Source organism: Microcebus murinus, chromosome 6 (genome assembly GCF_040939455.1).
Source record: "Microcebus murinus isolate Inina chromosome 6, M.murinus_Inina_mat1.0, whole genome shotgun sequence".
NCBI classification, from domain to species: Eukaryota; Metazoa; Chordata; class Mammalia; order Primates; family Cheirogaleidae; genus Microcebus; species Microcebus murinus.
The window spans coordinates 88,736,972-88,759,027 of NC_134109.1; the positions used below are offsets into that span (position 1 = coordinate 88,736,972).

At 44.8% G+C, this 22,056-nt stretch overlaps 1 protein-coding gene across 1 annotated transcript in view; it reads right to left on the reverse strand.

Annotated features, from left to right (window-relative positions):
• Window positions 1-13,010: 13,010 nt before the first annotated feature.
• Window positions 13,011-22,056, reverse strand: part of CYP19A1 (cytochrome P450 family 19 subfamily A member 1) — a 32,862-nt gene continuing 23,816 nt past the window's right edge. The window contains exons 5-9 of the mRNA XM_012763484.3: window positions 21,660-21,774; window positions 18,501-18,615; window positions 17,540-17,702; window positions 14,540-14,781; window positions 13,011-13,259 (exon numbers count right to left, since the gene is read on the reverse strand). Coding sequence (XP_012618938.1) covers window positions 13,011-13,259; window positions 14,540-14,781; window positions 17,540-17,702; window positions 18,501-18,615; window positions 21,660-21,774 — 884 coding nt within the window. The remainder of the gene's footprint in view (window positions 13,260-14,539; window positions 14,782-17,539; window positions 17,703-18,500; window positions 18,616-21,659; window positions 21,775-22,056) is intronic.

Sequence of the window (22,056 nt, forward strand, 5' to 3'; positions counted from 1 at the left end):
CAACTCTTCTTCCATCCTTCAGATGACGGCGTGTTTAAAACAACCAAAGACAGCACACACCACTAATGATTTAGACACCACTAAACACAGCCATAGTTACGATGAAATTAAAATGTAGTCACGATGTCATTACAACTACATGATGAGGTTGCCTCACAGGGTTTGCAAAGGGACACATACCGGTAGTTGTGGTTCTAGTCACTTAATCACCTGGGCCACAATTTGAAAAGAATCTTTGCTGCTCTGACAGGGCTCACTTTTGTTAAAGACGAAGTTTCTACATGTCCCCTGGATGTCCTTGGCCTACTTAGTGCCTTGTGTCCCTACCTCTTCCCCTTAGGACCTGGCCACATCACACCTCCCACTTAGCTTAACATTTTATCTGACAAAAATCACTCAACGTGCGTGTAATAAAATGCACTTCACGCATCGGTTGCACGTGGATCAAATGTGATTGTCCCACGGTGAGAGATTCGTGGTCCCAGTGGCTACAGCACAGGAACCATGCTCTGGTCCCAGGTATTACTAGACACAGCCTGAGGTGGGAACCTTCCCTAGCAGAGCTGATAGGGCACACGTTTCTTCAGACATCACAGATACCAGCCAAGTGTTAAAGGGTTAACCACAACAGAGATATAATCTAGGTACCAGCTCCCACACCCTGAGAAGGAAGTAATCAACCCTGCTGAAGAAACGTTAAGTAATGTTAGCTAGTAAGAACCCCGGGCATGGATATACATGAATACATTTTATCATTACAGCGTCTGAAACTTGAGATTTATGAAAAAGAATCCGGATAGAATCTTCTAGAAACATATATGCTAACAGTATAATTTTAGGGTTATCCTCTGTCAATTGAGGCATAGGTAAGAGAAACAGTGGAAAATTATGTGAGGCAAATAATTGGAATATATATGTATTTCAAAGACTAGCTGAGAATTCTGAGGGTAACCAGGCTCCCAAATAATGCCATTTTGCTGTTTTATATCAGCGCAGCCCTGTGGTTGAGGGTCTAGCTTCCACGTGTGTTTCTGTGTCATGCAAAAGATCCAGGGGTCTAGAAGGCCTGGCCAATATGCCCAGTCTCAGGCCCACACTGCTTCAGAGAGTCGCAGGATTAATACACTTTAGCTGTCACCTCCTTGTCCTCCTCCCTTCCTCCCACCTGCTACCCTCACACAACACGTCCTCCAGGTTCTTAGTCCCACATCCTCCAGCTTCACGTAGCTACTTCTCTGCCGTGGTCATTCCACGTCAGCTGCCCTGTCCAAGTCACAGGCAGAGATAAATCTGGAGGAGAGATGAGGGATGACGGAGACACAGACCACAGATCTAGGAGCCTGGCGGCAGAGGTTTCAGAGACACGAATGGACAGGTGTCTGAGCTGGCTGTTCAGAGCAGGGTCTTCCTCCCATTTTCTCTCCCTTCTTACCTGCCTGTTGTTCTGTCCTGCGCTTACCATGGTCTATGCATTCACCCTCTACCTGGGTTAGTGGCCAAATTCAGGGCACCTTTCCTGACCCATCCCTCAAGCACAGCAAAACATCCTCAGCTGTTTGCTCTACTCTGCCTGTAGAGATGAATCCTCAGTAAATATGAACTGAAACTGACCATTTAAGACCATGTCTTAATACATGGAGGGTTTTAGCCAGATGGGTGACATGGTTGCTTTGCAGATATATTTTGTTTTCCAAGAAAACCACACAATACATGTTCACTATTCCTAACTCATTTCTTGCTCAAAGTAAATGTAAATGAACTTGGCTTCTGGGACATAGATATAAACCTTTTAGAGCTATGGCGCATCCCCAGTGTGTGAAGGATGGTGGGGTAAAGGATGGAGCCCTGACGGTGGCTGTGGAGAGTGGGTTTTCAAGCCTAAGTGGAGCCTGCGGGACTGGCTCTTTTGGACAAGAGAGACAGAAGCCAGGCTGTGTCGCCAGGTCCGGGACATCCAGCAGAGCGAGGCAGTGGTTTGGCTGTAATGGGGCATTGGCACCCGCTTCTCCTTGCAATGTCTGGCTCTGGACTTGCCTACCTCCATTTGCCCTGTGATGGTCTGAATCCCTATGGGGGAGGGTATGGGGGATTGCCTAGGAGTCAGGAAAAAGCAGGACTAAGACCGAAAGATGGTGGTTCTTCATGGGGCAGAGGGGAGCTTGGGGCAGGTGGTGAGGCAGCAACCCTTCAAATAAGATGCCATCCTCTGTCTTCCTTCTGGTCCTGCCTCACGATCTGATGTTTCATCCGATTTTTCTTCTCATTGCTTTCTGTGTTGTCTTTTCAATGGCCATTGGCATTCTCCACTTTCAGAGTATGTGGGACTTACTCTCCTCCTCATCCCCACGCCCACGGGGCTTCTGGGGAGTCCTGAGAGGCATGAAAGCTCTAATGTGAGGATGGGTGGACAGTGGGAATCCGGGGTGCGGGTGGGGAAACCGGAGCTGCACCCACGGGAGTCACAGCCCCCCCATGTCAGAGACTTAATATTCATGCTGATCAGGACAAATCGGTTAGTAACCCCGGGCTATGGAGGAAAACGCGGATGTTTTGTTTGCTTTACTTCAATTCCGTAGACACCAGCTTTGAGAGAGTTCCCCACTTGACTCCTTCCCATAGAAAGCCAAGTCTAACGGCAGAGTTGAGAGGATAAATTCGACTGGAGACTATGGATTAAAAGTCAATTTTCAACCACCTCACACCCATCAGGTTGGCTACTATTAAAAAAAAACAAACAACAACAGAAAATAGTAGGTGTTAAAGAGGATGTGGAGAAATTGGAAGCTTGTGCACTGTTGGTGGGAATGTAAGTTAGTATAGCCATTATGGAAAACAGTATGGAGGTTCCTCAAAAACTAAAAATAGAATTACCATATGATCCAGCAATTCCACTTCTGGATATATACCTAAAAGAATTGAAAGTAGGGACTTGAAGAGATATTTGTACATGCATGTTTGTAGCAGCATTATTCATAATAGCCAAAAGTTGAACATAACCCAAATGTCCATTGGCAGATGAATGCATAAACTGTCATTATCCAGCCTTAAAAAGGAAGGAAATTAGGACATATGGTACAACATGGGATGAAGCTTGAGGACATTATGCTAAGTGAAATCAGCCAGTAAGAACAAATATTGTATGATTCCACATATATGAGTAACTTAGGGTTGTCAAATTGATAGAGACGGAAAGTAGACTGGTGTCTACCAGGGGCTGGGGAGAGAGGGAAAATGGGGAGTTAGTGTTTAGTGGGTACAGGGTTTCAGTTTTGCAAGAGAAAAAGAACTGTGGTGGTGAGGGTCGTACAACAATGTGAATGTACAAATGCCACTGAGCTATACACTTAAAAATGGTGAAGATGGCAAATTTTATGTGTTATTTATTTTACCACAATTAAAACCTTTTTCAAAATGGGAAAAAGGAAAATGGGGTTTTCAGCTCACGTCTCCCCATCTGTGCATCTCATGCGTGTTATTCCTGACAGCTTGATGCCAGTCTCTTAGAAATACAAGATGGCTTGAAAACGTATGTACCAATTCATTTCCTCCCATTTCCCCCATAATGAATAGAACTGCTGTGGTTCATCAGGAAAAGAAAAGTAACTTGAATACAGGCCAAGTAGGCCAGGGCTGGCCCACATCCAGACCTTGGTGGAGGGAAGAGCTGAAGCAATCAGCTGTATTCATCAATGGGCAAAATGTCTTGCTGTTTCTTTCTCTTTTTTTGTTCAGTAGCCAGCTACTAATGTCTTGCTGTTCCTGCCTCGCTCTGCACAGGCAGGCTGAGATACAATTTCGCTTTGCAGTCCAGGAGGGGAGGGCCAGAATCAAGCTAGCGGCAGAGGACAAGCAGAGCCCTGTGCTGGGAGGTGGCATCTAGCACTAAACTGAAATTTAGACTCCATCCCTGGGCAGAGGTGGTGAATGCCCCACACGCTGGCAGACCATAGCCCCAGCTTTCTTGAGGGGAAAGTTAGAGTTTAGGAAGCACACACTGGACTGAGAATTGGGTAACAAAGCTGCAAGGCCTCATAGTATTGCCCAAGAGCTCTGTGACCTTATGCAAAAAGTTCTTAACTTCTAAGTCTTCAGGGTTTGGCGATGGTGGATTGTGCCCACTCTAGCTTGAACATTCCACAAATCTACAAAAGCAGTAAAAAAACAAATTATATAAAGAGTTTGTTTAAACTCTTCTGGACTGTGTAGGAAAACACTGATGTTTTTGTTTGTTTTACTTCAATTCTGTAGACCAGATACCAGCTTTGAGAGAGTTCCTCATCTGCATCTTTCCATAGAAAGCCAAGTCTATCAGCAGAGTTGGGGGGATGAATTCAATTGGAGAATATGGAATATGGAAACCCTAGTTAATGTCTAATGAGAAAAGATGCTATTGTTTCATCCTGATGAACATAAGTCACTTTTATTTCCATGATCTACAATTGTAAGATCTTTTGAAAAGAGTGGGTTGGTTAACTTCTTTTCTTTCTTGTGTTTTCTTGTGATTAAAAGAAGGAAGCTTCTTTCACTTCCTTTATGGTCACTTTTAAATTCTCCGTGTTCATATCATAAATAAGCTCAAAAGCTTTGAGAAAATACCAGCACTGAGCGTCCGTCTTCCTAAGATTGAGTAAAAACCCTCAAGCAAGAACTGACTCATGCTCTGCTGTTATTAAATACTTCTAACCCAAGCTGTCTTACACAGAACAGGCTCAGAAAGGGGCCAAGCAGGATGTGCATCATGTGAAAACCCAAATAGCAACCTGGAAAACCGAAAATACCCTGACACATTGTGAGGAAGGGAGTTTATGAGCCAAGGCAACATTGGATTTCTAAAAAGCTAGGAAGATTTGTAGCTTTTCGTACCTACCTATTCGTAGGTACTTGGATCCACCAACTCTCTTGGAGATGTTCTGTCTCTGGCGGGGTAGACTGAGTTACAGGTGAGGAGACAGATAATTCAGCCAAGGAGACAAATCACAGCACCGAGAGAAGCTGAGCACAAGTTTCTTTGTACAAATGGGCAGCAAAACTCAATCTAGTGGACTCTAGGATAGATGTAAGTAATGGTAGCCCCAAGTTACCAGTTTAGTGATTCGCAATTTGTAGACATTTTCCTGCCATTATCATTTGTTACTGGCTCCTGCTGAAGTAAGATGACAAGATGAGTCTTCTGTGTTCCCAACTGCTCAGGCTTGTGTAGCAGAAACAACCCTGGACAAGGAGCCAGTGTCCCTCTACGCTTCCCCTGCTAGCCATGGGTGAGTCATTGCGCTTCTCCAGGCCTGGGGTCTCACTGAGCAGAGCAGGGGGTGGGCACAGGCTGGACCACATGGTCTTAAAGGTCCTTCCAGCTCAGGGGGTCTTTGGGGCTCTGACTCATTTGAGACCTTCGTCTGTGAAGTCTGAAAGTGACGGTCATTTCAAGCGAGGAAGAGAGCTAGTTGTGCAGCCAAAGGTTAAAGAGGAAGAGCTTGCAGCCTCGGGAAGAGAACACTGAGTCAGGCAGCAGTTATGTCCATCTCAGGGGATAGTAAGATGAGCACTGGACTTGGATGCAGAAGATCTGGGTTCAAGTCTCTGATTGGGACCCCCGGCTTCCCCTCTTTGAGGGAGCGTGACCCTGCCACGCCTTCATTTTGGACATCTGGACTTGAGAATTATGGCAGTATACATTCCTGTTGTTTGAAGCCACCTAGCCTGTGGTCATTTGTTATGGCAGTTTCAGGACACTCACACGGGGCGGGGAGGGGCCGCTCCTCCTCCAGACAAGAGCCTGTCGTGGTAGCAGGAGGGTGTCTGCCTTCACTGTCACTAGCTCAGAATAAGACGGCTGGTGAAGCCACTGAACTAATGACCTCTGCCAGAGCAACTCAGAGTGGTGACTAGGGACTGTAAGAGGAAGAAGCAGACAGCAGGAGACTCGGGAAGGAGCTAGGGGAATGTGGACAGTGGGTCTGCAGAGGCAGAAGAAAGAGAAGGACAAAAGCAAACACACGCCAGATTTGCTGGGATGGCATCGGGCGACAGGGAGAGGATAGCAAGCCTGGGGCACAGGCCTCGAGCTGGGCTGGGGGGAGCTACCAAGAGGAGTCACTGCAGATGGATCTGCCGCGTAGCTCTGAGAGTTAGAACCACAGCTCTGAGAATGCATGCATGTGGCACCTATTTCTTGTGAGTCTAATAGAACTTGCTTCTTTTCCTGGCTCAAAGATTCATTCTCTCATTCCTCCACCGGGAATGTACTGAGCACACGCTCTGTGCCAGACACCGAGATGAGCAAAACACGTGTGATTAGAGAAAACATATGGGATCAATTTGCTTTGTCTGCTCAATCCGGGCAAATCAATGTGATTGGTCTGACTCACCCTCTGCTGGCGGTTAGAGTGAGGCCAGAGTCTCAAGTCCCTGTTTTTGGACTCGTTCCCGTGGTGGAGTGGCCGGGCTGAGCTAAGATAGGAGCCAGAATTCACCAGTGTCTTCAATACTTGGCACCCTACACTCCAATTATAACACCTACATGGTTGACCAGTTAGAACTTTAAAGATATTTATTATTATGCTATATTTGATTTTCCAAAGGATCAAATCCCACTTTCAGTATAGCATACAGGAAAGATCATAGACTTTGGGATAAGCCAAGGAGTTCAAAATTCTAGCTAAGTGAGTGTTTGGGAATCAGTTTTATCACTTGCAAAACAGGGAATAGTCTATAGGTCGCATGATTGTTTGGAGGTTTAAGGGAGATAGCCTGGTCTGTGGTCTTAATGGTTTATAATCATCCTTTCCTCTCCGCACTTGCCTCAAGGTCCACATGCAAAGATGTGTCAGTTATTCCTGCAACATCCTGGGCAGGGATTTCTCCAAAGTGAGTTCATCTCTCTTTGCCTGTTTCTGGTTATTTCTAGAGCTCCACAAGTAGTGAAAGCAGCAGTTGCGTTTTGGGAAGACGGTAAGAGTGCCAGAGCGGTTGTTGTTGCCCAGAGAAAATACTAATTTCGGTAGGGAAGGGAGGTAATACTGAGTCTTAGCAATTCACTTGGTTTGAGTATGAAACCAAGGCCACTTGGAAAAAAAGAAGACTATTTGCGTCAACAAATTCACTGGTTTGTTTGCAAGTGCAAATAGGGAATAAAGTAATTATTTGGGGGTGAAATGTGTTCCACTAACATCCTCATCCCCCTGCAGCAGTTAGTTAGGGCCACACACAGACATATTAATGTTTGGGGGCTTGCAGCCTGCCAGTGCATTGATGGATACCCACATCATCCTTTCAGGTGCCAAATTGCATGTTTGACCTGAAAGCAAGATCACCTTAGACGCCCAACTTGCTAGTAGGGCTTAGATGCAAAGGGGGGAAATGCAGGTATGTTTATGAAGCAAAATAGTAACTTAACATAACGAAGGCATTGGGAATAACTGTAGAGCTCCTCTGGTGTAATCCGTGTTTGAAGATGGAGCTACTGAGGTTCAGACTGGTGTTAAGGGCACCCAAGTAACTATCAGAATATGCACAGGTGTGAAAGAAGGGAATCAGGACCGGGGAGAGTCAAACGGCTCCTGGCCTTGGAGCTGAGATCCCTGGGGGAGTCCTGGATCTGGCACTTACTGGGTGGCTTTGGACAAATCCCTCAGCCTCCCTGGGCTTCAGTTTTCACATCAGTGAAATGGGGACTTCTCTGCCTACCTCACTGGGTGGGTGAAAGGGGATTGATGTTAGAGCCCTTGAACTATGGGCCCAATCCAGCTCAAGGGTGAATTTGGTTTGGCTGACACTGTGTTTTAAGGACATTGAACTTGAATGCTTTTAGGTGATGCATTCTCCTTTTCTCCCGCAGGCTCTACTTCCAGCCGGCCTGGCCATCCAATTTATGTTACCTGCCTGGCTGCTATACGCATCCTGACTTGGGGACTCTTGCAATCTAAACACCACAGTCTAGGTGGGACCAGCTTCATGTGTGGGTAAAGTAGGTGTTATCATTTTAGGGGTATCTGGAAGGTACCACCTCCTTTCCCTCCATCTCTCCTCCCACAAGCCCAGCTTATTGATGCCTGTAATTTTTTTGTGCAATTCACTAGAAAAACAGAAACCGGCCGGGTGTGGTGGCTCACACCTGTAATCCTAGTGCTCTGGGATGCCAAGGCGGGTGGATCATTTGACCCCAGGAGTTCGAGACCAGCCTGAGCAAGAGTGAGACCTCGTCTATACTAAAAATAGATAACAATTAGCCAGGCATGGTGGCGCATGCCTGTAGTCCCAGCTACTTGGGACGCTGAGGCGGAAGGATTGCTTGAGCCCAGGAGTTTGAGGTTGCTGTGAGCTAGGCGGACGCCAGGGCACTCTAGCCCAGGCAAGAGATTGTGACTGTGTCTCAAAAACAAACAAACAAACAAAACGACAAAAACCTCTGAGGCAAGGGAGGATAACATCCCGAGCCTTAGCAATGCTCTGTAACTTAGATAGATGAGTTTAGCAGATTAAAAAATTTTAACCTGCTAGAAAGCAGGTTTTGACAACGGAGCCAGAGATACTAGCCATGTGTGTTGGGGGATGTGTGGGCAGGGGAGGGAAATCCTAAGCAGGTAACAAAGGATGATTGGGGGGGAATAATACCTACCTCCTAGTATTGTTGAGAGGAGTAAATGAAATGACTGTATAAAAGGGCTTAATATAGTAAGAAAGTAACTACAATTACTATTATTTTCCTGGCCTGAAAGAACACACTTTCACACTAACTGAATGGGAAAGAGGCAGGTGGGTGATGTGCTCTCAGCGCTTCATTCATCGGGGCTTGCCTAGGCTAGAAGAGGAAGCCTTTGTGCTGTGTGTCTTGCTGTGTCTCCTCCACACCCGAACTCCTGGCTATTTGGAAGTAACAACAGGAGGCACTGGATATTTCATTCATGTCCAGAATCCTTGCCAGATGAAGAAATTCCACAATAGCTGTGAATCATGATGGGCTTCTTGGCATTTGCCAATTTAAGGGCAAATAAGGGCCAAAATAAGGGCAATTTTAGGGTCATCTTGAGGTTTGCTTTGCACACTGTGTGCTTATAGTAAATTACTATTTTTTTAAAAACCACTCCCTATTTTTTAATGTAGTCCCACATCCGGAGTCATAGAGCTGAAAAGAACTTTAAAAATCACCTGGACCACAGGCTTTCAACTTCAGTGTCTTGTAACTTCAGACTTTCATTGCAAGAAACATTTTACTAATAAATTAAAATACTGAGGTTTGTGAAACAAGCCTTTTGCTTTTGCTTAAAAATTACAGTTGTAAGGGCCTGATTGCACCCCAAAGCTGCTGGCTCACTTGTGCGAGCCCGGATAACAGAAAATGGGCCCAGGGGAGGAGTAATCGGCTCCTGGAAACTGCTAGCTTGGGGCCCAAAGGTAGAGCTATCGGCTAAACGCATATTTCTGCTTCTGAGAATCGCTTGCTTGCAGCTGGACGCATAGGTATGGGGCCAGATAAGGGAGAAAGCCGCCGGCGGGCTACCAGTCCACCAATCATTTTAAAGACTTACACGCACAATCAGCCTGGGTGTTCAAGAGGGAGGGGGGATAAAAGGGGAGCCCCAGCTTTGGTCAGGGTCCTTGCCTGTAAGAGCGGCCACTGCGCTGGCACTCTAGGGCCTGGACCCTGGCTAGCCAGAAAATAAAGCTCCTCTTGAGTGATTGCATCCTTGGTGTCTTTGTTCGTCTGCCTGGCGGGGTGCAGGAAGCCGGTCCCTAACACAGTGGATGCAAGATTATTCTTATGATAATTCTTATACTTGTATTCTTGTGTTTCTCATTTGTTTTGCACTTTGAAATGCTTTCTTGATGGAAGAGGGAGGGGTAGAGTATACTTAACGGGCTAGATTTGATGAACAGGTTGCCCTAAGTACATCCCGTTTGCCTTGCTGACCTGGTAGAACCAGGGGTACGGCCACTGACTCTCTAGACATAGGCCAATACTTGCTAACAGCTGCAGAGAGGGAATGAGAGGTCACTCAGGTAAGCCCCCTCTGGGTTGAACTCTGGAAGGTTAAGCCCTTGACTTTGTTCTTTGAGCTCAGAGTAACTGAAAGTCTCACAAATTTCATTCAACTCATTACTTTGACAAAATTTAATTTAGCACATCTTTCTGCGAGAATAGGTGACAGATTCAGTCCCAGAGGGGACCCAGGCAATGGAGAGGGGTCCAGCTAGCATTCTTTCACTGGGCCAGTGCTGCAGAATATTAGCACCGCGAATGGTGACAGATGCTGCTTAGAAATAAAAAGTGGCAACTTCCAACTGGCATTTCTCAATAATGAGAGGGCTTTCTGAATGTGATTATTCTCCATTTGGTGGGGGGAGGGGCAGTGGGATCTCAGTGAAGGCCTGGGGGGTATCTGGTACACTGAGGATAGACGGGTACAATTGTCCTCACAATTTGACAGTGATAGAGCCTTTGTATGCATGCTTTTCACCGATAGTTTACAGATTCCAGTCCTTTGAGAACGGATGAAAATAGAATCCACAGCACATTCAAGAGTGACAATTAAGTACTTAACAATGAGGCAAAATTCTGAAAAGATAATAGGATTTTCAAATATATGTTTGTCAGCCTACTGAAAAGTCAATGGCATTCCAAATTCCTTAGGCCAAGCCTGTATAAACATATGGATTTTTGTCTATACAGGTCAAAGAGGGTGAGAAGTTAAACAACTACCCAGATAACTTGACTCTGGGAGAGCTCGCTTGGGTCATTTAAAAAAGCACTTCCCCTCTGCCTGTCTGCTTGATGTCCCTCATCTCCGCTCCTGACTCCCAGGTCTCCCCCAGCTTGGTTCTGTACCCGCACTGTCTATACACAACTATCTCAACCTGTCATTTCACTTGCACTGTAGAGTCGTAGGCCTTGGCTACATATATACAGGTAAAATACACATAAATGTCCCAAGAGTACATGGGTGGGTGGGAGAAAGACCCTGATCCAAAGTCTGTTTTCCTCTACCATGCAGCTCCAGCCAGAGGCAATGTAAACAGCGTGTTACTAATCAGAAATTAAATCTCAAATCCTGGCCTTGCTTTCAGGGGTCTGAATTAGTTGGATGATTGTTTAGACCTGACTACAGACATATTCAGGTCCACAGGCATAGTCCTTGTAGTTTTAGATCACATAGATCCAAATAATTCCAAGTTCAAATGTGTCCTTTACTAATGTCCATCCTTGAATTCTTAGAATTCCTGCCTTTTTACTTGCTTTCCGGATCAGTTGAGAGTATCCATGAACAAGCGTCTATTATGAACTTAACCATGGCAGTAAATACGGGGAGTCCAGGGGGGGGGGAACGGGGATGGATTACAAAAGAAAGAAAACAGCTCCTGCTCTCGGGCAGATTACACTCTCATTTTATACTCAGCTATTGCCTCATTGCTAGACAGTAGGATGAAAAGAATATTCAACTAGGATGGGATGGCTATTGACTCAATGGCAAACACTTACATATTTGTAAATACGTTTAATTTTTTAGGTTTTCAATGACACTCAATAGATATAGTCATATCAGCTATATAACACAAATAAAGCGGTGTTTGGAAAACTAACCCATCGATTTGATTCCTGCTGCGGTCCCCAACCCCTGTTAGGGGCCCGGCCTGTTAGAGACCATGCTGCAGAGCTCCACTGCCCCCACCCCGCCCCCTGCCCCAACCCCAACCCCCCACCTGCCATGAAACTTAGGAACCAGGGCCACACAACGGGAGGTGAGCGGCAGGTGAGTGAGCGAAGCTTCATCCACCTCTCCCCTAACCCCACCAAAAAAGGTTTGGGACTACTGCTAAAGAGCTAATTCCAAGGTGTACATTTTACCCATGCTACATGCAATGATTCAATACACTAAATAACTGCTAAACCTTTCAGGTAACTGTTAAATCTGAGGTAGGATAAAAAAAAAATGATTGGAGGGGTTGTCCTCTGACGACTTTCTTTACTGATCTGTTGCCCTTGGCTTTTGGGATCATGGAAAGAAAGAGAAGGAGAAAATGTCGAGGGAGGAGGAGGAGAAGATGGCATGAGCATTTCTTAGAAGTTTGAACCCATTGGGTTGTAGAATTCGATATAGGTTTAGAGAACATTTCCTCCCCCAATCACTGAAGCTATAGTAATAGCTAATAGATGCCATATTAAAAGTTGTCCCTTGGTTAGCCACCCTAATTAAGCTAAGCAACAATGCAAACATGCAAAAAGGATTTTTATTTTAATTTGAAATGCATCATGTGATTTCTTTTTTTTTTTTCCTACAGCAAATAGAAGGTCCTCATTATATTTTACTCAAGCTATTACTAAGTTAGCTTGTATTGCCTGAATCTATGCCTATTATAGCAGAGGCAAATGAATGAGGCCTGAATTGAGAGACTGGGAAAGGACATCCTCAGATATAACTTATGGCACAGACAGATCACATGTGGATAAACAGGAGTTAATTGGGCATAATCCACAGGACAAGTCAAGTGCTGAATTTGCAAGCATTTCTCCAAAGACTGTGAAAGTTGCTATCCCACCCCCAAAGAAACCAAAGGAAAGTACTTTCATCTACACTAGCAGGTATGTTTGGCCCCGATACCCAGACATTGGCTTGGCTCTTCTAGTAAACTTGAGAGCTTCTCCCTGGGTCACGAAAATGCCCTTGGGGCAGGGCCTTGGAGATCCAGTGGGAAAGACGTACATTTTTGCTGATGGCCTGTCCTTTCTGAAGCACATTTTGCGGAATGGGGTCTTTAGAGCTGCAGTTTCTTCACTGACCATTTCCCTTGGAGACTCTTGGCCCCTGCCTTTTCTCTGGCAGCCAGGCTTTCTGTGTTTAGCAAGGGCAGATGACTGACAGCTCCCATCTTGCGGACAACCCATAGGAGGTACGCCTATAGAACACCATGCGCCACAGAATGTTCACTCTGAGGATGACTCTACCTGGTAAGGATGGATGATTTCCATGTAAACTACTGATGAGAAATGCTCCAGAGTAGGTGCTGGCCAGCCTTCTTTAGTGCTCAAGGCATTTGTCTGAGTTTCTTGGGACAAAAATCATTTCCAGAAGGTTGTCGGCCTCATCTGGATGTAAGGACAAGTCATTTATTTTCTGCATGTTCTCAACGCACTTTCCTTGCAACGTCTGCACGTGGAATCGTCTCAGAAGTGTAACAAGGATGGCTTTCAACATCACCATGGCGACGTACTTTCCCGCACAGGCACGAGGCCCAAAACCAAATGGCTGAAAATACCTGTAAGGAACCTATGAAAACGAACAGACAGTTAGCCAGAGTATTAAAGGCTAGAGTCATGCAGTTTTTGATTCATTCCGAAAACACTGGGAGTCAGAATGCTCTCTTTGGGGGGTCCCAGCCTCACTGCCCCTCTACTGAGATGAATGACCAGAATTCAGGTAAGCCCTTTCTCCATCCTGCTTGATTCGACTCTCGTGATACAGACTCAACCTTAGACAGTCCCCAGTTTGGCTTTTCATGGAAGTGTGCTGGGGTAAAGCAGTGCAAATCATCTCACTACGGCCGATGTTAGTATGCTCAACTAGCTCTGTGAAAGAGACATGTCTTCACTACTATTTTGCAAGTCACCAAGGCAAAGATTGTGCCTGGTGCCATATAACCTGATGAAACGGGACAGATGCAAGCAAAAATGCAGATTCCTGGCCCATCAGTACCAACTATCTATTTTTAGTTATGCAGAAAATTAATGAGGACCACATCTGTCTGGTTTTTTCTATATCTGGACTTACATAGTACCTGGCACATAGCGGATGTTCAATAAACTTTGTTGACCAATTGGCTGATTTACCTAGCATTAACTGGACTGCTGGTGTAGAAACATAATGAATTAGAGTACCGGATTAATTAACATCATGTTTCTACATCATATGCAAATGGAAAAGAGGGCATTGAAGGAACTCCCTGGATAATTCAAGCTTAAAAACATTTTTGCCTAAAATTAGACATAATGGAGGCAGAATACCCAGTACACATGAGTGATAAAAGCAGCGGCTGACTTTCTTCTAATTATTGAGTCCTATTTAGAATGGGACCTGCTGCTCATGGGGCCATTTGATGAACCAAACGCACGTCGCAAAAACCAAATCTTTTGGTCTCCTTTGCTGCCCATCTGAAGCAGAAGTGGGCTTTGCTCACATGGTGCTATAGTTAAATCTGATGTCATGATGCCAAAGTGATAAGTTTAAATGGAAAAGTAGGTTGGTTAGGTTAAACAAAATCTGCCTCATTTTAGCCAAATGAAGTGCCTGGATTTTTCATGTTTTGACCTGAAAGCATGTGGCCACCATGTAGATATTTCTCAGAGCTGGAGACCCAGCAGCCCTTGGCTTGAGGATGAATATGGTAGCCCTGTCCCAAGTTAGGGGACACCTGTGCTCGTGGTTGAGGTGGCAGAGGGGGACAAGTAAAAAGAATGACATGTGCATGGTGCTGACACACAGAACCAGAGCAGGCTCAACAGTTGACATTTTCAAGAGTGGCACAGTTGGTTTTAAGGAAGGGCTCTTACATTCTTCTCAAAGTTTTCCAGAGTAAATTCATTGGGCTTGGGGAAAAACTCCAGTCTGTGCATTCTTCCAATATTCAGGATAATGTTAGTGCCCTTCTTCACGGGGTAGCCATCGATGACGTCATCTTGCAAGGCTTTGCGCATGACCAGGTCCACGACAGGCTGGTACCGCATGCTCTCGTAGATGAAGTTTTCCACCACTTTTAACTTTTGCATGTCATCGATCCTTACGTCTCTTTCACCTGTGGGAGCACATCAGAAAGGACAAAGAAGGTAAGTTAGTTTTAATATGGGGTGAGCACTGAAGGTCCTATTTTTTCCCACAGAACAGTTTGCTCTTGGTTGAGAAAAAATTATGTCTGTAATTCTAACACACCCCAGCAACCAGGGCCAACTATGTTATGCTTGGTCCACAGAGTGTTTTATAAAAAAAATCATGTATGGGCCGGGCGCGGTGGCTCACGCCTGTGATCCTACCACTCTGGGAGGCTGAGGCGGGCGGATTGCTCGAGGTCAGGAGTTCGAAACCAGCCTGAGCAAGAGTGAGGCCCTGTCTCTACTATAAATAGAAAGAAATTAATTGGCCAACTAATATATATAGAAAAAATTAGCCGGGCATGGTGGCGCATGCCTGTAGTCCCAGCTACTTGGGAGGCTGAGGCAGGAGGCTTGCTTGAGCCCAGGAGTCTGAGGTTGCTGTGAGCTAGGCTGACAGCAACGACACTCACTCTAGCCTGGGCAGCAAAGTGAGACTCTGTCTCAAAAAAAAAAAAAAAAATCATGTATGAAGCCAGTGATCTTCAAACCTGAGGGATTTTATAGAAAAGCCTGGATTTCCAGAAAAATCAGAAAACTTGGTAATACGGGACCCACATTTCCCCATGGCAACGTGGGCTGAAGTTGAGTGGCTGGTTCTCCGCGGAGCGGGGTGCACACCCCGCATTTCCACGTGGACCACAGCTAGTCTGCGTCAGACATGAGTCTTACCGGCCTGGCCCCTGGAGTCTTTGTGGTTTTGTCCCCTACTCTAAATTCATTCCCTCTCTTGTGTGAGCAAACTAGCACCATAGCCATCCCCGAGTCTGTTGGAGGAGTCTGTTGCTGCATAGTCAAAATGAGGTGGTGGATTTCATCCATTTCAATGAAATTTTCTCCTCTGGTTGCCTGTGCAGTCATCTGCCCCTAAGTGTCACCATTAGTCCCTCCGTATCTCATCAAGAACAACCTATTGCAGTAGAGTGACAAGGACTCCCCTCTCCCCACCAATGATAAAACTGGTGCCTCAGACCTGCCCCCAGTGAGTTGGGGATTGATGAACCACCACCCCCATCTCAGATTGGCCTGACGCTGGTCAAAGAGGCTTGGGTTACTCCCACACAGGGCGAAGCTCCAGAGCATCCTCAAATGGGCTGCCCCCTTTTGCAGAATCAAACATAGCCCAGGGTCCTGAGGCAGCCCTGCCTCCTGTACAGCTCAGCCATCCAGGGAAGCTCTAGTTTGGTCACAGTGCTCTCACAGTCCTTCCCCCTACAGATGCTTTTGCACACCCAAGGGTCTAACGGGGTATGCGTATCTGGGGTGGGAAGGTGGAAGGGAAGATGATGGAGAAGGTGACCAAAGGCACCCACTAGGAAGTGACTGCCACGTCTGTGTACGGCAGCCGGGAGGGAGCACAGACACGTGCAAATGGCCCTGCTGCTTTTGCATCTTTGTGGTCTACTGAAATGTCAGGGGAACAACAGCAAGAGGCACAAACTCTTTTCACCTCTCAAGGAAACTGTATTAAATGGGTATTACAGGCATATGGTCTCAGAAGCCATTTTCGCCTTGTCCCCTGAATGCCCTCCTTCTATGGTGCCCTCTCTCGTCACTCCTTTGAGCTTATCGAGTTCTCTTTCTCCCACCGGCCCATGAGCCCCACAAGTGCAGGGGTGGCGCTGGCTTGTTCAGTGCTGTACTCCTGCACCTGGCACAGACCCGATGACCTGAGAGGAGGCACTGGAGGCCACGCTCTGGAGTAGTTGTCCTGGCTCCTTGCTCCCTACCTTGCCAGGCAATTCCCACCTATGTGATGCATCCGCAGATCCCTTGCTCACATATTTAAGCCTTCTGTGAAATCCCCTCTTGTTTTAAACTGTTGCAAGCAGCTCTCAGACAGTTTTTAAAAGATGGTGCCCTTTCACAACCAGATAACTTGTTTCACAGGGACTGCAAAAACTCGAGAGGGAAGTCCACATCATGTGCTATCTCTTCACAGCTTTAAGAACTGTGTTCCTGAAAACACAACTCAGGTAAAGGAAGTTTCGTGTAAGAAATTCTCTTTTCTCCCAGACAGCGATTCTGGTTTCCTACAGAGGTGGCAGCCTGGCTCCCTGCAGAGGAGATGGGGAGGGGGAAAGGGGCCAGCATCCCTGGATTGAAGTGGAGAGGGAAACAGGCCACTCTCCTGCCTTGGCTGTCGCCCTCTCCTTCCACTTCTGCCACCAACTGGAAGCTCTTTTGTGAATGGGCTGCTTGACTCTGAAACACTGCTGTCAGTCACAGATAGCCATGTCCCCCTGGGGCGGGGGGACCCACAAAAGCCTTTTGCAACTGATAAGGTAGGCAGAACATGGCACACGATCCTGTGTGTTTGTAAAACAGACAAATCCAGCCACAGATGTGTGCTTGTGTGTGCACATGGAAAAAGATCTTGAAGAATACACAGCAAGCCATTAATTCCCACCGGGGAATGGGAATGAGGCTGGGGAGGAGAGGGAAAGGGATTGGGCCGTGTCACTTTCTGCTTTATATAGCTGTTACATTCATTACATTTATAATTTAAAGCACACACACACACAGAAAGAACTACCTTTTCGACCTATTTGGCGTCATCAAAGTGTGACCAAATGGCTTGCTTTACTGTTCTGAGCGGATTATAAAAGACTTTGTGTTTGACATGAGCTGACGCTCAGAAGGAAGTGTTGTTTAAGCTCTTTGATTTATTTGATAAATTCTTACCAACGACAGTCTGGATTTCCTTCAGTATTGCCTCTTCCACCTTAGGGTGCTTTGCGACGAGGAACAGCATGAAGAGCACAGAGACAGACATGGTGTCAGGGGCCGCGATCAGCATCTCCAGGATGCACTGGTTCACGTTCTCTCTTGTCAGGTCGCCGCGTCTCTGAACAATTGAAAGGTGGGGAACATTGGAAAAGTGAACCATTGTTTCAAAAAATAAGGGGAGATGACCCTTAAGTATCAACAACCTCAAGGAAATGAAATCTTAGAAATGACACGTCTCTGCAATTGACCACAAACATCTTCCATGACAATCCTCAGCTGAGGGATAAACAAGCCAACCCTCTATGTGTTCAGTGTCTTTGGTCCTCCTCTCCTGTTTTCGTGTTTTGTGTTGTGACACAGAACAGTTTCCATCTTAAAGGTCAGTCTTTTTTGTTTTGTTTTGTTTTGTTTTTTGAGACAGAGTCTCACTTTGTTGCCCAGGCTAGAGTGAGTGCCGTGGCGTCAGCCTAGCTCACAGCAACCTCAAACTCCTGGGCTCAAGCAATCCTGCTGCCTCAGCCTCCCGAGTAGCTGGGACTACAGGCATGCACCACCATGCCCGGCTAGTTTTTTCTATATATATTAGTTGGCCAATTAATTTCTTTCTATTTATAGTAGAGACGGGGTCTCACTCTTGCTCAGGCTGGTTTTGAACTCCTGACCTCGAGCAATCCGCCCGCCTCAGCCTCCCAGAGTGCTAGGATTACAGGCGTGAGCCACCGCGCCCGGCCTTTAAAGGTCAGTCTTACTAGAATATCTAATGTATGGACTATTTGAGTTGGGTATCATAGAACTGCTAGAGAAAATAGTTAGAAGCAGAAATGTGCAACAATTACAAAAGTGGATCTTTACACACCCACACAGAAATAGTCACAACGTATGTTGCAGGGGAATTATGGGTGGTCCAGGTCAGTACCTCGGCAAAAATCAAATCAGTGGCAAAGTCCATACTTTCTTCCAGTTTCTCTGCTGTGGAAATCCTGCGTCTTTTTTCTTCTATCAGAATTTCTATGGCATCTTTCAAATCCTTGCTGGAAAAAAGAAAGTCAAAATATAGTCTATTTGTACTCAGTTTAGACATCTAACAAAATAGATTCATTTGCCATTTGTTTAAATAAAGTGATCTGCTTTAATGGAAGCCATTGGTGCTCATGAATAAGTAAATTTCCATTTTATTTCTTTACAAATAACCTTGAATTATAATACATATACCTTATACTTCATGTTGAAGTACTAGAATTACTTAGATTTTTAGATACTGGCCTAAATCAAAGCTGTGACTTTCTAGTTAAGGGTCAAAAACTGCTATTAAAGGCTAAATCTAACCATATTTTCCAATTTCTGATATGGCAGGCACAAAAAATTTAATTTGAATTTTTAAAAAATTAATTTAATTTTTTAACTTAATTTTTTTAAATTAAAAAACAAAACCAAGAAAACCTGCGAATGGCTTTTAGGGGATGCACTCTTCAATTTGCCCCAGCTCCTCCATTTCCTCTTATCTTATACCCACACAGCCCACTTCTATTTGCCTACCTCTGAAGACTATTGAGTTTGAGACTCCTGTTCCAGATAGTAAACTCAAGTGACCGCCTATCATTCCTGGTATTTATTCTCACACCTTGTGGTTTCTGCCATGCAGTAAACGCTAAGGAAATATTTGCTGAATGGATGACTAGCTGCATAAATGCGTATATGTATTTTGATGGTGTGGTTGAGGGAAGAGCACCTTGGACAGAGGGTCAGGTTCTAGTCCAGGTTGTTCCCTTTCTACATACCCTAAGTTAAATCTCTGAGCCCTACATCTCTTTTAAAATGAAGGGATCAGACTAGAAGAATAGTAAGGTCACATTGCATCTAAATCCTGTTAGTCCTGCCTCTGTCCTTAAGCGTTTGTGTTCATTGTAAATGTATTGCTTGTTTCCTGACCCCAGGGAACAATGTTCTGTATTATATTAAATGTATAGTAAATCTTTTTGTCAAATTCTTTTTGACAGGGCCACTGACATACCTTTCATTCACTGAATGAAAGGCCATTCATTCACTGAATATTTATTGAGCATCTCCTACATACAGATATTCACTTAACTGAGTATCTGGGCTGTAGTGCCCACGTCCTAGTAGGCTGAGAATGCTCATAGTGTTCCTATCTGATCAATAACCACAAAATGGTCCAGGTGTTGGAATGCCCCTAGACTCCAAATTCATAGAGAGTTCCTTGAAGGAACTATAGCCACTACTGAGCACTTACTTCCTCCCTGGGCCAGAATCCAGTTTTGCATCAGTCGACTTGAATATCCATTGGGATCTCTCCTATTAGAGTTATTAGTAAAAATTGGCCCTACATAAATGTATGCATCTGAATGTATATGCCCTTCAAAACTGGGAGAATTGAGTTCAATGACAATTTTCAGGGAATAGGAAGTCTCTGGCTTACAAACATGTTATAAGAATGCATTTGTCAGCCTGTTGTTTGGAACTCTGGACACATTTTGCACCAAAACAGTAGTGGCTAGGATACCAGCCCAGCCTACAAACACCTATGTAAGGTATTATGTGACTGAAAATTTTTATTGTGCCACAATAAAAATTAGAGGACAATAATGCTATAATATTTGAAAATTAAAGGAGGCATACATATAAAATTGAATGGAGGTGGAAGTAGATGTCTCACTCTCCTTCCCACAAATGTATTTTTATAATGTATTAGCATTATTGCAAGGGCATGGGGGAAGAGATTAAAAGATTTCTCCGGGTCTTTATTACTCTAAGACATAAGAGATATAAACTAGAACAGTAACCATTGGCAAATGTTATACATAAAGGGAATGTTGCTTAGCTAATTTCTATAGAAACCTCAGAGAAACCATTATACAGTCTAAAGCAGTACATTTCTATAGGCCAAATGGCCAAGAAAAAGGCTAAATAATGACCAAGAACTATACAATGAGACTCTTCAGACCACTATCACTGCCATCAAATCTGATCACAGTGAAGAGATGAATCCTTTATCTAATTGATTCAAGTCACAGTAAACTCTGTTGGAAATAATGGAATGTATAAAGAGTCTAAAACATTCACCTAATACTCATCAACTGCTGGTGAACATACAAGGCAACATCAAATTGGCTTCCTCCCTAGAAACTAATATTACTGAATTTCAAAATCCACAAATAGAATAAAGTTGGGTCTTCAATAAGTTTGGGAACTTTCAGAGATGGAGAACCTAAGTGGGGAGGGTGGTGGGAGGGCATCTGAGGAAGCTATGAACAGAGGGAAGGAGAAAACTAACATATTTAGTGCCCACTATGTTCCATACTCTATACTAATTGCTCTATATACATAATCTCATTAACCTATACCCTATTCTAGAAGGTAGGTTATATTTTATTTTAAATAACTTCCAAAGGCCATTTGGTTACTGAGTAGTAGAGACAGGATACAAACTAGTATTGTCTGCCTTTAGGTCTCATGGGCTTTCTACTGGCTACTTGCAATCTAAAAACCAGGCTTTATCTAGTTTTCTGCTGGACTAAGACCAAAACAAAGCCATTTAATGACAGTTTCAGGGCCTCCAAAACACAAGATATACAACTAAAAAAAAAAAATCACACATTTTATTGAAGTTCATTATATCCATTATTAAGAAATTCTTTTGAGACTACTGCCAATTATTACAAGTCGAATTATGTTAAATTCATTCAGAAATAACACAACTACGCATTGATTCTGTATCCATTTTTCTAGCTATGCAAAGGGAGTTTTGACAGATATTAATGATAGGATCGGCCAACCCTTCAACTCAAAATAGACTGCTGTGTTCTATTCCAGAGAGAAAGTTTTCAGACCACACACTAAGCCTCCTTGCTGAGAAGCTGTGAGGCCAACGGCTTCCTTTGCTCTTTGGTCTGGCCAGATGCCTGAGGTGTATTTCATCAGAAACGTAATTAACAGCTCCCCGTGGGTTCTGGAGAGCAGAAAACTTAAGGAAGGGGCCAAAAACAACAGCCAAGACACAAGGAAAAAAACCACAATCCAACTGTACTCATAAATCTTCCAAACGTGTCTTACTTACACAGACTTTGCATACTTCCTGTACAGCCACGAAATCTTAAAGAAGATGTCTGGTTTGAGCAGAAGAGCCTGCCACGCGTCAAAATAACCTTGGATTTTAACCACGATGGCAGATTCTGGGGGGAAAAAAACAAAAGAGCAATTGAGCAAAATATGAGCCTAACAAGGGTACTCTGAGCAGAGAACATTCCCCATAGGTTCTCCTACCAGTCTGAGAACCAAGCTGAGCAGGGTTCCACCTTCTGTGGGCTTTTTAGCCACGTGGATGCCGCTAGACAAATCGAGCACTGATTTATCGTGCTTGGCATCTAACCTGGCCCGGTTAACCCAGGACTTGCCCATTTCCAAGACTGTGTTTGAGACACAGTCTAGAACCTCACATAGCCTCCCTTTGGCCA